The sequence below is a fragment of the Amphiura filiformis genome, chromosome 1 (assembly GCF_039555335.1).
Source record: "Amphiura filiformis chromosome 1, Afil_fr2py, whole genome shotgun sequence".
NCBI lineage: Eukaryota > Metazoa > Echinodermata > Ophiuroidea > Amphilepidida > Amphiuridae > Amphiura > Amphiura filiformis.
The window spans coordinates 67,358,753-67,375,061 of NC_092628.1; the positions used below are offsets into that span (position 1 = coordinate 67,358,753).

Here is a 16,309-nt window from a genome sequence, read left to right on the forward strand (position 1 = left end):
TAGGGGCAACAAATCCAATTACTTCACTGAAATTTCAGTGATTCAAGTGGTTCATTATATGTTAAACTTAAAGGGGCATTTCGTGATCCACAGCCTCATCCCCCCACTTTTCCCAAAAAAAGTTGAGATTTTTACACCACTGGATACCTCTGGCTACATAATGTTTATGTACCAACTATTTCTTGCAGATTAATTCGTTTAGCAAAAATATTGCCAAATTTGAATTTCGTTCTGGTGCACCAGAACGAAATTACAACGCATTGTCTATGGAGCAGTGTAATACACATAATCATGCATAACTCGCAAACGCAAAATCGGAATCAACTGAAATTGTGGAAATAAGCTTTTTTCGTGGATATCTACTGAAAAATGTCATGAAAAGAGGATGCTAGGATCACGAAATCCTCCTTTAAGAAATGAGGTACATTCTAGTGGTATCTCTTTTCTTATCGTAAATAATGTAAATACTATAATGTAATCCGCTACACAGATCTAGAAAATCATTCAAACTGAATGTGATGCAGAGGGTAAAAGGACTGGCCACAGTTGACCAACGATGTCATTCTTTGCCCCAGTCACCAGAAAGCCTTCGGTTTAAGGTGTGAAATTATTTCAAAAAATAAATCGTAAAGGCGTCTTATGGGCGTATATGCAACCAATGGGGCTGTCTAAAATTGAGTGGAGATGACAGGTCTTTGCCAAGAACTTTAACAGGTAGGCTTTCAAATTTGGGTATATATCAAAATAATTATGTGTAAATTTAAAGCTTTAATATTTTAAAAAGTGAGCCTAACAACTAGCCAGCTCCATAAAGTTTATGTTGTGTCGTACAATGTAGCACATGAATTATTTTAGTTAGATTTTTTTTATGCTACTTTACATGTACTGCATGCCTTGGTTTTAAAAATCCCTAAAATTTGGTGAATAAAGTCGTACACAAAGGTAAAAATAAAAGAGCTTGAACCAGGGTTCACCAAGATTTGGAGTGAACCAGGGCCCACTTTGGATGAAGCAGGGCCACTTACCCATAATTAAAGCAATATAATATAAATAAAAAAAATAAAATAACAAAGGCCCTATAATTTATATTACTATGCGGAAAGTACTGAGTGAACACTTGTACATATGTATTTCTTCCACGGAATTCAAAGTTTTTGCATGAACAGTATTATTACATGTAATGTTTAAAAGAAATACACAAAAAGCCCCATTTTATGTTTCTAGAGCAGAGGAAAAGTTGAATTCCATCAGGACTCAGGAGGTTGGATTAATTTCTTGTGTGTATATAATAATATCAAAATAATTATTTGTAAATTTAAAGTATTTTAAAAAGTAAGACTAACAAGCCAGCTTCATAAAGTCTATGTTGTGTTGTACAGTGTAGCACATGAATTAGTTCATTTAGATTTTTTTGATACTACTACATTGTACTGTACATGTACTGCATGCCTTAGTTAAATCCCTAAAATTTGCTGAATAAAGTCATACACAAAGGTAAATGAATGAATGATGAATTCCATCAGGACTCAGGAGGTAGGATTAATTTCTTGCGTACCGGTATATATTTGATGTCAATTAGCGGTTTAGCGGCTCAGTAGTATTTTTTATGATTGTAACCTTTCTGTGTTTGATGTAGCTCCTTTTACCAAGTACGTAAATCCCGGGCGTAAATTACGCAAAACATGCTGCCGGTTTAATATGGGTACCAGCAAAAAGAAAAACAAGATCATGAAACACGAAAGGGAGTTGCATTTACTTTCTTTGGGGTAAAGAATGCCAATACATGTACTGGTACTTGTTTGTTTATATTCATTACACTTGTTGTATTTGTTTTGTGGTGTATTTCCAGTCCTCGTAAATTGTACGTTAGGGTGCTTTTTGAGACTCCATGGTCATGTATGATACCCCTTGACAATGACCTATGCCACCTGCTACTACCCTTTGCCTCTTCTAATATTATTGAAAGATAAAGGGGCGCGGTGGAGAAGCGGTACAGGCTCTACCTCGCAATCGGAGGGTTGCGAGTTCGAGCCCCAGTGGTGCCATCGTGTTGTATACTTTGGCAAGGCACTTTATAATTACCTCACTTGCCTCTCTCTTCCCAGGGGTTAAATGGGGGAGCTGTTAGGAATATTGTCCATTGAGCGCCGCCCAAAGGTATGAGCATGCCTTGGGCATTGTATGGCAGCTGACATATTCTAATGACAGTGAAATAAATGTAAAGATTTCACACCACCAAATAGTATATATGGTTGTGCACCCTTGAATTTCACTTCTCAGAAAAACCCATTGATTCTGAATTTAAGCATTAAAATGAGCAGAAATTTGCATAATTTTAGCCAAATTTGGATTGGTCATGATTAGTAATATTAATTCCTGCAAGTGTACCACAGATGGGAGAGATCGAATAACTTTTAATGATTTTAAACAGCCTTTTCTTTACAGAAACACCGGCATGGTTTTGCCTGAAAAATAGGAAATTCCCAGACATCGTAGACTTTGAGGGCCAGTCGTAAAAAATAATGACGGTCAACCTATATTTTTTCCCAGCCAGAGGGATCAGGCAAGGGCTGATTTCAACCATCATAGCTGTCGCTTAAAACTGAGTCGCTCCTGTGAAGAAAAAAATGACGGTTTCTTAAGGCAAATTTAGCACATATCTCTATGGGACTCTGATTTGGTGGTGTGAGATCTGAATGGAGCTGTGTGTGTGAGTCTCAACTTTTGATTGAGCAAGTTAGCCCTGTGCCTAATTCGTGTTTGGATTCACCGAAGAAGTGCATTAACTGAATTTATGTAATTAAAGGCTAAAATTGAAGAGAACTGCAACATTTGCTACTAATATACCAGTGCTAAGGTGAGTTTATGACCCAAAATGTGTGTTTGAGTGAAAGATTCCATTTCGTATAGTGACTTAGGCCCATGCAATGTAACCATAATATTTTGTAAGCTTACATCATCAATGGCATGCAATGACTCAGTGCCAGATAGAGAAGACATTGCAGTATGGTGCTAGGGTACTGGTCGGAACTCATGAAATAGGCGCCTGGATCAGGTAAGCTTACGGTTTGTGGTTGGTGGGGGGGGGGGGTAGGCTAAGCTTATGATTCCACTACTGGTAACCCATGTAATGTTTACAATCATGATGGTATGCAATGACTCAGTGCCAGATGTAGAAGACATCAGTATATGGTGGCACGTGGGCTAGGGCACTGGTTGGAGCTCATAAAATGTGTCCATGGATCAGGTAAGCTTATGGGGGGGGTAGACTTAAGATTTCACTAATAGGCCATATAATTGAACACTTATAATTCAGACATTGTGGTCATGTTCTTCTTTGTTTTTGTGTGTCTGCCTGGTTACTTGTCCCTCTTGACTGTAAATTGCTGAAAGCCTAAGTCTTGGTGAATTTTTAACATGGTAATCACAATGCTATCTTCAGTAGATAGCAGATGTCACAGACACAATGATTCTGCTTGAAAAAAAAATTAACCAGCTTCTTGCTCAAATTGTGCTAAAAATAAGTTAATTAGATTAAAATAGTCTGAAATTAAGGATAATCAGAAACATGTTGCATCATTCAGATTTCACACCACCAAATAGTATATATGGTTGTGCACCCTTGAATTTCACTTCTCAGAAAAACCCATTGATTCTGAATTTAAGCATTAAAATGAGCAGAAATTTGCATAATTTTAGCCAAATTTGGATTGGTCATGATTAGTAATATTAATTCCTGCAAGTGTACCACAGATGGGAGAGATCGAATAACTTTTAATGATTTTAAACAGCCTTTTCTTTACAGAAACACCGGCATGGTTTTGCCTGAAAAATAGGAAATTCCCAGACATCGTAGACTTTGAGGGCCAGTCGTAAAAAATAATGACGGTCAACCTATATTTTTTCCCAGCCAGAGGGATCAGGCAAGGGCTGATTTCAACCATCATAGCTGTCGCTTAAAACTGAGTCGCTCCTGTGAAGAAAAAATGACGGTTTCTTAAGGCAAATTTAGCACATATCTCTATGGGACTCTGATTTGGTGGTGTGAGATCTGAAGTGCTTTGATACATGTGAAAAGTGCTGTAGTATTTTATTTATTTAAAGATGTGTATATTATATGTAGACAAATATATCCAGTGTCATGTGTTTCAAAATTCTTCAGTACCAACCACATTTTGAATTGCTACAATTTACAAATATCACCAAATCTTTTCTAATGTAAAATGATTTTAATTCCAGGTATTGGTCGAGTTGCAGCCACAATGCTAGCACAGTGTGGAGCCAAGGTGATTGCTCTTAGCAGAACACAGGCAGACTTGGATAGTCTCAAACAAGAGGTAATTATCCAGCAAACACAAAAGGGTGTACAGAAAAAAACCATTTGAATGTCGGGTTATATAATAAAGCATTTTAGTAACAATCATAAAACATTTTCAAAAGCTTAATGCAAAACATTCTAACAATAAATGTTATTAAGTGTTAACAAAAATATTTTTGCCAAAAAATATTTTGCAATAACATTTTGACTTTCATATAAAACATTTTTAAAATGTTTTATTATATGACTTTTTTATAACCCGACATTTAAAAGTTATTTAAACATTTTGACCAAAACCAAATCATGTTTATGAAGCTTTAAAACATTTTTTGTTTGCTGCAGTTTTAGAAATATTTGTTTGAACACTTTACAGCCTAATTGGAAATGGTCTCCCTTCTACCTCCGTACAATGTTGGCATGCCGAATATGCTTATCTTCATCATATCTTCTCCCAACATTGCTTGTTGTGGAAAGGGGAGAGGATATGTGTAAGATTAACATTGAGACTACGCTATTGTAATTCTTAGTTTCCAGTGACTCAAATAGCATGGTGTATAGTATACAAGGCATTAGCCAGAGGGGTATCTTTAGGGTGTCAAAAATGGTCAAAAATACCTTATTCTTCAAAATCAAGGTGTCCACTTCCTATTCACTCCATTATAAAAATCAGAATTTTAGGGTGTCCAAATTGAAAACAGGACGTCCAAATGACACCTGGACACCCCTCACAGTGTCATCGCCCCGATATCTTCATGGCAGAAAATGCCATGGTAGGTTGAATCCACAGCCACGCATGGCCATTGTATTCCCACCTGTTTAATAGTTTTTAAATGCATAGTGGGCTGAAGGACATCCGACTAAGGCTAATGACATTAGCCTGTGACTGACCTCTGTACGGTCAGCGAGCATACATTCGCCATTGACATCTGCTTATAGACTGCCTCTTCGATAGTCTCCTACACAGCCAGTTTGTGTCAGTCGGTCTGACACTCGTCGATCCTGTATGTTCGTGATAGCCACATACAGTCTGGCCCGAGACTACCTCCATGAGGGTCTATGCTGCGCTATTTAAAATCTTGAACTTTGGTCACTTTTTCAGCTCAAGACGCAAGCTACTCTCTCAAAGCGCAAACTAACAACTATCATATCTGTTCAAAATATATATTCAAGTGCAAGGAACCACATCTGGTTTCTTTATACGAAATCATTTACTGGAGATATTCATCATTTTCCACCCCGGTATCCAAAGATTTATCGTCTGAATATCAATCGTGCATAGCACATTTACGTATATCGATCCGTGTATTCATTTCAGTGTCTCTGATTGTATAATGTAATTATTAACCGGGCGATGTCGGTGTGCCCCTCTGGCTAATGCCTTGATAGTATATACTAAGAAGAACTTGGAAATTACAGTAGGTGTTCAAAAACATTTTTACAGGATTGTGGGGAATGAATGAGATGAGTTATTCATACAAATGTGTGTTTTTCTTTAATTGGTATTTAATAATGCCTTTTACAGGGTAGCCAGTTGTGAAACATTTCTTTCCATTTAGTCCATGGATGCACTTGATTTGGAATTGAAATTTTGGACAGTAATTGTTTTTATCCTCAGAATAAATAATGTTAGTTACAAGAGAAGGAGAAGAGAATTGGATTTCGAATCTTGGGCCATAAACATTTAAATCTTATGCATCGTCACAGTGGTAGTGGCCATTCAATGCCCACTTCATCTGGAAAGAATAATGTTCATAGATATGTTTATCATGTTTATTTAATTACAGATGAACAATGTGGTAATTTTTACAGGTTCCTGATGTAGACACAATATGTGTTGATATTGGTGATTGGGATGCAACTAAAGCTGCCTTGGAAAATGTGGGACCAGTACATCTCTTAGTTAATAATGCTGGCGTATCCAAAAGACAGACTTTCTTTGAGATTACAAAAGAAGTTTTTGATGAGTAAGTTTCAAATTTCTGATAAACAAGGGAAGAGGTGATAAAATTAAGTTATTCACAAATACTCTAGGAGTATTTCGTGATCTAGCATCTTATTTTTATGACATTTTTCAGTTGATATCCACGAAAAAAGCTTATTCCCAAAATTTCAGTTGATTCCGATTTTGCGTTTGCGAGTTATACATAATTTTATGTGTATTGCACTGCTCCATAGACAATGGGTTGTAATTTCGTTCTGGTATACAGAACGAAATTCAAATTTCACGATATCTTTGCTAAACGAAATAATCTGCAAGAAATATTTTGTACATAAACATTATGTAGCAAGAGGTTTCCAGTGATATAAAAATCTCAACTTTTTTTTGAGAAAAGTGGGGGGGATGATGCTGTGGATCACGAAATGGTGGTACTACACCCTCGATCAATTTGTGACTATTTTGCATTTTCTCAAAAATAATAACACACTGGTAAACAAAGTTATGTATATTATATGGGCAAGGAATCCAGTTACTACACTGGAATTTCAGTGACTCAAGACAAGCGGTACGTTATTTATGATAAGAAAATAGGTACAGTTAGAATGTACCTCATTTCTTAACATATATAATGAACCACTTGTTTTGAATCACTGCAATTTCAGTGAAGCATTTGGATTCCTTGCCCCTATAATATACATAACGTTTGTTACCAGTGTAGTTATTTTTTGAGAAAAATGCAAAATTAATCACAAAATTTATCAGGGGGTGAGGTACCACCTTAAAGCAATATATTGCAATATTTCCATTAAAAATAGATTTTTATTTTCCCCACAAATGTTAGTTTTCACTCTCAGATATGTGAGTTGAACAAATGATGTAAAACTAAGAAAATCGCTATTGCATTCCATTGGCTTTATATACAATATGTCAGTCAGTTGTTATTAGCCCATAGCAAAATGCACACATTGAGACATTTCAACGAAGTTATATGAATTAAATCTTGTGTTCCTTGATTTCATTAAAAGTACGGTACATAAGGCATTAATTTATGGAGTACATGATGTTAGTTAATTGTTAATCAGAATTTTAGCAAGAAGTTGAGGGCATTCCCCTCGGTAAATGTTAAAATATTGCTTTAAATGAATGGAACGTATTTGCTGTATAGTGCAAATGGCTTTCATTTCTATGAATTTTGGCTTGCAAAACACTTTTTAGTTGTGATCAAGGAATATTTCTAACCCAAAATATTCTTTAAAAACTATTTATTGGTTCATGAAAGTTGCATCTAAATATATGTATTTTTTAAAATCTTTTATCAACAGAACAATAGGAATTAATGTGAGAGCAGTAATTCAAATTTCACAGGTGAGTGGCTAGCTGACTTTTTATTGTTTTCACACTTTGGATTTGTTGTATGTAAATTTTAATTTTGTGTCCTATTCATCTGACCACATTGTAAAAATATTCCCTCTGAAAAACATTGATACAGCACTATAAATGTTTAATCATCTTTTGTCAAATATGTTGATGTTACTGTGTTGTTTCTCCTATGTATCTCCTAGATAAAAATAAATAAATAAATAAATAAATAAATTTATTTATTTATTTATTTATTTATTTATTTATTTATTTATTTTATTTATTTATTTATTTATTTATTTATTTATTTATTTATTTATTTATTTATTTATTTATTTATTTATTTATTTATTTATTTATTTATTTATTTATTTATTTATTTATTTATTTATTTATTTATTTATTTATTTATTTATTTATTTATTTATTTATTTATTTATTTATTTATTTATTTATTTATTTATTTATTTATTTATTTATTTATTTATTTATCTCCTAGATAATTGCCAAAGGCATGGTAGAGAGGGGTGAAGGTGCCATAGTCAATGTATCAAGCCAAGCATCCAAAGTTGCCATCAATCAGGAAATGGTCTATTGTAAGTAAAGTTGAATTCATATTTCATTAACAAGGATTGTGCAATCTTTGCAGAGTGCTGCAGTGGCATAGCCAGGGGGCAAAGAGGGCAGCTGTCCCCTGAGAGAAGTTTTGGTGAAAATAATCAGCTAAGACCCTGATTCTCATGCCAATTTCAAGACCTTGTTACTCAAGAAAGCTCTCAAGAAATAAGCAAGCATGGCAGGAGTAGTAAATATGAAAGAAGAACAGACAAAGGAAAGAAAATCATGAAAAATAGTTCACATCAAGTGATATTGTGAGTTTCACTCTGCAGGTTGTATGAAAATAATTGTTACTCATTTTTGGTATTTTTGAAAAGCCTGCCTCTTCCAAACACACCATATGATCCATTTGATATGACCAGACATACCCAATATTAACAGGTCTGGTCACTTCAAATAGATTCAATGCTGTATTTGAAAGAGGCAGGCTTTTTCAAAAACAATTTGAGACCCTGTGATTTTTCCTATACATGTTTGTTCACCAAACAATACAACATTATAATGTATTTGAATCACACATACTCACAAAGTGGACCATTCTTACACTGACAAGGACTTTTCTTTTTCGTGAGATGAAATTAAACCCAATAATTTGTATTTTATTTTGACATTGCAGGTACAAGCAAAGGTGCATTGGATAGTCTTACTCAAGGGATGGCATTGGAACTTGGACCAAAAGGAGTAAGTTTTCTTTACTTTGATTAGTATTGATTTACACAGAAGGTACATGTAAGATGCTTGCACATCATACACTGGAACACATAAACACACTCTAGCAGGGGCAATTTTAAAGGACCTCCTGGCACGTTCGTGCAGTGAGAATAAAAATCTGTGCAGTGAGAATTAAAAATTTGTACTTAAAATATTTCTACACTATTCAGTGTCAACCCGACAAACGACCAGAAAATTAAAGAAGTTTCTCCACAAAGTATGACTGATGGAGTTAGAAAATCCTATGCAAAAAAGGTGGTATAGTTTGTGGTGTTCCTTCAAAAATCAATTAACACGTCTGGAAAGGCCTTTTCTCCACAATATTTGTTCACTCTTTGAGCAGATGCGCACTAGGCGTGGGGGAGCAGAGTAGCTCCCAGACAGCTTTACCGGCAATTTGCTAAAGAAAATTCATGGGAACAAATCAGCTGGCCAACTTTGCCAGGGGAGCATAGGTGTAGATCCTGGGGATGGGAGGGATAAATCCCCAATATTTTGTCAGGGGGATGGTCCATACAATCATCCCCCCAATGTTGATGCCTGGATGTGGGTTTCTGACCAAATTAACCTCATAATTGGCCATTTTAACCCCAAAAGTGCCAATTTGTGTGTGCTTTTAGCGTATGTAATCAACTTTTGCACCATATTTCATCATTTTAGCTTCAATATGACAAAATTTTTGCATGCTTTGTACTATAAACCTACACTTCAAGAAATTTTTCCAACTCCATCCTCCCCCCAATGTCAAAAAGAAATCTATGCCACTGCAGGGGAGGGCTGCACTGATAATAAGGTATTATTTTGTTTGGGTATTTGTTATAGGGGTGCATTTAAACACATATCTAAACTTCAAGGTTTTATACTTGTAATGCTTTTAAAACTCTTCTTGGTGTTTACACAGTTATGGTAGAAGCCTAAGATGTAAATTTTAATTTAAACACTTTTAATAGGCTCAGAAACACTAAATGGTAAACACATCAAATCTTTTAGGTATTTTTTTTTTTTTTTTATGAACTGAACATCTTAGTATTGGAAGTTACGTAGTTCTTAAACAATGTGTTTAATCTTTTTGAGAATTTATCTGTCTGATATTTTACAACGATGTAGGTGTGCATTTTATGCAACTTTGCATGCATTTTTGTATTCTGTTTACAATTTTTAAACATAATACCGTTTAACTTGATATCAGTAGTACACAGCTGGTTTAGCAAGCAGCTGCTAGGTAAAAAAAACCCGTAAATTAAATGGATTGACTTTTTAAATGAAAACATATCCATAACTTGATATTACAGTAGTAAACCAGCTGTGTATTTTCATCGAGCTGCAGCTAGCTAAAAGAAGCGTAAATCAAATGGATTGATTTTAAATGAAAACCTACCCTTCTAAATAAATCTAATTTACAAAGATTGTAATCAGATGAATTTGTAGGCACATGTGTCCGTTTTATGCGATTTTGCAGAGTTTTTATTCCTTTAAATACATTCTGATTAACATTTTTTGAACATAATACCGTTAATGAGACATTATGAACCAGGTGTGTACTTTTATTGAGCTGTAGCTAAGTAAAAATAGTGACAAGTAAATTAAATGGATTTACATTTTATATGAAATCTACCCTTCTAAATAACTCATTAACATTTTATAAATATTTTCTAAACATAATAATATTAATTTGATGTATTCGTGAACCAGGTGTGTACTTTCATCAAGCTGTAGCTAGGCTCTCGCTCAAAAAATGACATTATTAAAAACAGAGTCCTTTGCACTTTCAAAACCTAAATAATTTTTAGTTTATTTAGTTATGTCAGAAAAAATGAGAATGGTTGTCTAAGAAACCATTTGGTTTTAGCATGTTTATTATTTACAATATTCTTAATTGTGTGACCAAAACGTGTAAAATATTCTTAGAAACAACAAGTTGTCCTTACGATGATATTACACCAATATCTGAAAAATTCAAGAAGTTAAATTTTGCTTTCTAGATAACAATCATGTTATTAAATTTTTTAATTTCAATTTTTTTAAAGTTCAAGATTTAACATATAAGTTGTGGTGGTACCCCAAGGGTAAATTCTTGCACCCCTATTATTTATGTTATATATAAAAGATAATAAATACATCACAGATATTCCAATTTATTCTCTCAAAAACTAAATGTCAATGTAACAAGAAAAGGACAGTTTCCAGAGAAAGGCTTAGGTACATTTTAGAAATACTAAACTGGTTCTATTTTGGAAATATGTGCTTATTTAAGCGTCAAGGGGCAAGTTCACGTAAAAGCTGTCAACCAAATTATTTTTGTTAATTCGGGTTTGCAGAATTAAAATATTTTGTCTGTCAAGCTGTATTTGAACCCGGTGACCCTTAAAACAATCCTACAGAAACATACTGGGGACATTAAACATGCTTTAAATTCAATGACTTTTGCCAGTTATGTCCAAATAAGCAATTAGGATTGAGCTACAATGTATGTTTTATTTGGCAAAACAGGATATTTTTTTATCTAAATAAAAAAAATGATAAGAGCTGTATTTTTCTGGAATTGGGAGTAAAAGACTGAACTATAACACCAATAACAAAATGTTTAGTTATAGGTTCAAAATGATTATCTTGCTCCATTTGGATATTTTCAGATTCGTGTTAATGCAGTAAACCCCACAGTCACCATGACCCCAATGGGAGTCAAAGGATGGGGTGACCCTAAGGTGTCAGACCCAGTTAAAAAAAGAATACCATTAGGGAGGTTTGCAGGTAAGATGATTTAAATTTGTGACCTCATGTGATTGAGACAGTAATTCAAAATGGGGTGATGTAAGAAAAAGAATGTTGTCAGAGGCTTATTGCATAATAAACTTTTGAACCATGAACATTCAAAATTTTAAAAAGTACAGTGAATACTGATACTAAAATAACTTCAAGAGTGGAAGTTATTGACTTGAATAATATTTCATTAGGGTAATGTAACCATGGTATTCATAGCCAATGGATAGGGAAATATAATACTAAGATGCGTAAAGCCATATTGAAACAGTTGCTGAGGAGGGCACCCTCAATATTGTCCAAAATTATGTTTGTTTTTTTACATGATCGTAATGTACTTTATTAAACTAACATGCCCTGCAAAAATCAAGACTTTCTTAGGTGCTGTAGTTTTGTCTGAGATTACAATGGAAATATTAGTCAAATGCATCCACAGTACAAATGTACGTACATGGCGTATGGGACAGTCATACACACATCAGAGGACCGTGCCATAGCACGATCGGCGTTGGTAGTGAATTCTAATTTTCTTTGCTTTACTTGTTTGGCTCAAAAATAAAAGGGGACATATCTGAAAAGCTAACATTTTATGGAAAAGAAATACCAATCTATTATTTATAAAAATGTCACAAGTATACTCCTGTGTTGTTATTTTTGTGTCCGCTGCTTGAAATGTGAAAAGCGGACAAATAAATGTAGTGCAAAAATGGAATCAAAGAAATGGTGATGCACACCAAATTTATATTTGCAGTCTGATCAGTGAGGTAGAACCAAAAAGAGTACTGACTCGCCATATTTGTGAGCTGGAAAACTTTGATTCAAAGTGTGTAGTGCTAATTACTACATTTTGCAAACCTTTTGTAAGGCTCAATCTCAAAGATGCCAAATATGGCTCCATTTCAGGCTTAGCCAATAAATGCTGGATGCATACTACTTGCCCTCCATAAGTGACATATACTTAGATCAGCTCGTAATCGGCGGGCCTTAATATAACATCGCAGATTAATATCAAAATATTTTATTTTGTGAATTGTCTTGTGTTGCATCTCGCCATAATCATCACAAATTATTAATTTAAATCCTATACTTTGTCTACTTTCTTGAACACACAAAATATAGACCAGATAGGTCAACTAATGGCAATCTTAAAGTGGGTTTACTTGTCTGCGTATTGGTAAAAGCCTAACATTTCCCGCCTATTATGAGCTGATCAAACTATACTAATATGGCGGATTTACCATCAGGGCAGTTTTGAGTCGGCACTCTTTGGGTCTAATCTCTTGAAGACAGAAACAAGTATGTCCTTTCTTTCAGTGAAGAATTTGCTTATGATTTTTATTGGAATTAATATATGAATCAACTTTGATCAAATGCATTTTGTGAAGTTAGAGAATAACTCTAATATTGCTCTTTCTTTCAGAAACTGAAGAGGTTGTTCACACCATTCTCTACCTATTGAGTGACAAGAGTTCATTTATTAATGGAGTCACATTGCCAGTTGATGGGGGATTCTTAGCCGCTGGAATATGTTAGAACTGATATGAACTTTTTATACGCATGTGGTAAAAGGTGGAAATAATAGCATTCCTAACAAAACTCACTTTGGGAGAATATTCATTTTGAATTATGAACCAGAACTCACTTTTGGTCTAAATGGAACTGTTTTTGTTGAGTCATATGCTGCTATTGTTTGCTAATGAAACCATATGTGATCATTGCACAACCGATATTTGGCAACCACCAAGCTTGCATATGATCTGAAGGCAATGCTGTGGGATAACCTAACCACTATTTATGAGCAACTCAAAGATGATCAGGTGCTTAATGTCTGCCACCGGCTTATTGTAACCATCATTATGTGAGCTAACAAACGTAAATGAAACAGATATTTGTAGTATAAAATCAAAAATGTATTTTAATATCAGATTATAATATGTTATTATGTTCAATTGATTAACAACGCTAGATTATACTGCAATCAAACCTTTATATGTAGCGTCTAGAAAAATATATTTTGAGATATGTGTAAAATATTTGTGCAGTTGACCTTTTTTCATCATGAGAAATTGACATATCAAAAGAGGTCAAGCCAAATTTAAAAGTTTGTTTAAATTCTTCAATATAAAATATAGTTTTGGTATGGATTAATATTAATATAAGAATAAAATTTAATAATATTAATATCAAGAAATTTAATTAATATTTAATTTAATATTAAATATTAAATTTAATTAATATAAATTTCATTAATATTAATATAAGAATAAAAAAATGTCATTATTTGTATATTTCCCAGCAAATGCAACATTTAATTGCCTTATTTCACAAGTCATATTTTGAATAGAAAAAAATGCTGTCATCCCAATTATGGTTCTATACTAGTTACAATGTACATTTTCATAGAGAAAGTGTACTAGAATCAGTACCAGCTGAAAAATGAATGGATAAGAGCAGTTGATCTGTTGATGTATTAGTGATTCTGGTTGTAGAACAATTGGCTGAAGTACATATAATATGCCATACAATATTGTTTAAAAAAAACTTTAAAAAAACTCACCCAGGCCAGAACCTATGTGTGCCCAAAATACACATACGACGTACTGTTATAGATACTGTCATTTCATCCCCACTGAATGCACTTTTTTAAAAATCCATATGAGACATGTGAAAATATGGGTAGCCATTTAGATTCCCTTTGTGGGATAAACAAACAAATCTATTTCTGACATTGGGTGTAGTGTAGGAGGTCAGAAGTTGAAGTAACTACAACTGGCAAATAATTCAGTTCACCTATTGTGAGAGAAGAGCTCTCTGAACACCAAGTGTTTATTACCACACTTTATAATCACTTAAATTTATTATATGTGATGCGATCAAGCAAAATCAGTCGGAACTCGGAAATATTTAATTTTCAGTTTCTGATAGCATAGGAAAAAGCATTTACAAAGCTGGATTTTGCAGAAAAGCCCATTGAAATTGAACAACCAATTCGACAGATATGAGCAATTAATGAGTTTCCAAAACAAGAGGAAACAAAAAGAAATAGCTCCTTTATATCTCAAAATCAATATTTCCGAGTTCTGACTGATTTTGCTTGATCGCATCACATATGGGACCGTCATGTTTTTATTGCAAATTGAAATCAAAATGAATACACATTTTGCCCTGTTGTTTGGACTCTTTTTACTGTAAAATTTCTGTGTTTAGTTAATAGACAATCTTATAAATGATTTGTGATATGTACTTTAAAAACTAACATATACTGGTTTTAATGCAAATAAACCATTATTGTATCGATTTTTGCTACTTATTGTGTTTGTGATGATTTATCTTTACATAATTATATAAATAGATTTTGTTATTTTGCAATGACACTTATGGGACATTAATCTCAATTCTGCCTTTGGTTGTCTATGTCAAATCAAATTTGTGGTTCCAAACTGTATCTTGATCATATGACCCTAAAAAAATGACCCCCCTCAAAAAAAAATACAGGGCTCAAGAATTAAATATTAACAGTGTATCAAATTATTTGGCTGTTTGTTCCTAATGAAAAAAATAAAATACAAAGTGTATGGGAAATTGAGTTCTTTTTATTTCGGCCAAGGGAAAATTTTCACAATTTTTAGAGACAATAATAACAATATTAAAGATTTAAAAATGTAAATATTAAACAGTAGAGATGTCATACTTCCAAAAATGTTCTACAGGTAAATGTAGTTAACAATTTTGTAAGATGGATATTTCAAATGGACAAATCATACATCAAAATTTTCAGCCTAGTTTAGAGAATCTTTTCTGTTATGTTGTCAATTTTGTAATCCATACATTCTATTCCATCCATGGCAACAGTCATGCTATTTAAGGATTTTTCCAATCTTTTACCCAAAATGTCACATTTTAACTAGCGATTTCTTTAAAACTATATGGAGTAGATGCTCCGTATTTGGTGTGCAGAATACATCAGGCATGGATATTTAATGAACAAATCATCACTTCATACTTCATACAATACATTATCTATGCCCGTGGAACGGTGGCATAGATATTGTATTTGTTGTGTTTAGTCTTCGACTTCTCCTTCTCCTCCTCAAGACCACTTCTTTGCACCCCTCTAGCTCAGGAACTAAAGTAGCCCCGGGGCCCATACTTGGTACAATGATGGCCCATGACCCCTAGAAACATCCTAGGGTACCCTCGACCCCAGAGGTCAAAGGTCATGGGCTACAGGGGGCAATATGTGTAAAATTTCAAACAACTCTAGCCTAAAAACTATAGCGCCCTCAGGGTTCAAACTTGGTACAATAATGGCCTATGACCTTAGAAGTATGCTATGCTAGCCGCAACCCTAGAGGTTAAAGTTCATATGCTTTAAAAAGCAAAATAGGTACGACCGGTTAACACAGCGTATCGTAATAGATAGTATTTTGGTAGCTACCTGTATTTGCAATGATGAAGGCTTCAAATATACGTCAAGACGTACAATGGGGTTAAGAGGTTATCCGCTTAAAGGGGCACAATATTTTGGGATTAAAGGGGCATTCTCCAGTTTGGTGGTGTTTTAGAGAGAGTGTGTGTCTGGTGGAGTATAAGAGAGAGTGAGG

At 34.0% G+C, this 16,309-nt stretch overlaps 1 protein-coding gene across 1 annotated transcript in view; it reads left to right on the top strand.

Annotated features, from left to right (window-relative positions):
• LOC140151588 (L-xylulose reductase-like) overlaps positions 1 to 16,309 on the top strand; it is a 41,854-nt gene that overhangs the window by 3,508 nt on the left and 22,037 nt on the right. The window contains exons 2-4 of the mRNA XM_072173984.1: positions 4,240 to 4,337; positions 6,128 to 6,282; positions 7,580 to 7,622. Of these exons, the coding sequence (XP_072030085.1) occupies positions 4,240 to 4,337; positions 6,128 to 6,282; positions 7,580 to 7,622 (296 nt within the window). The remainder of the gene's footprint in view (positions 1 to 4,239; positions 4,338 to 6,127; positions 6,283 to 7,579; positions 7,623 to 16,309) is intronic.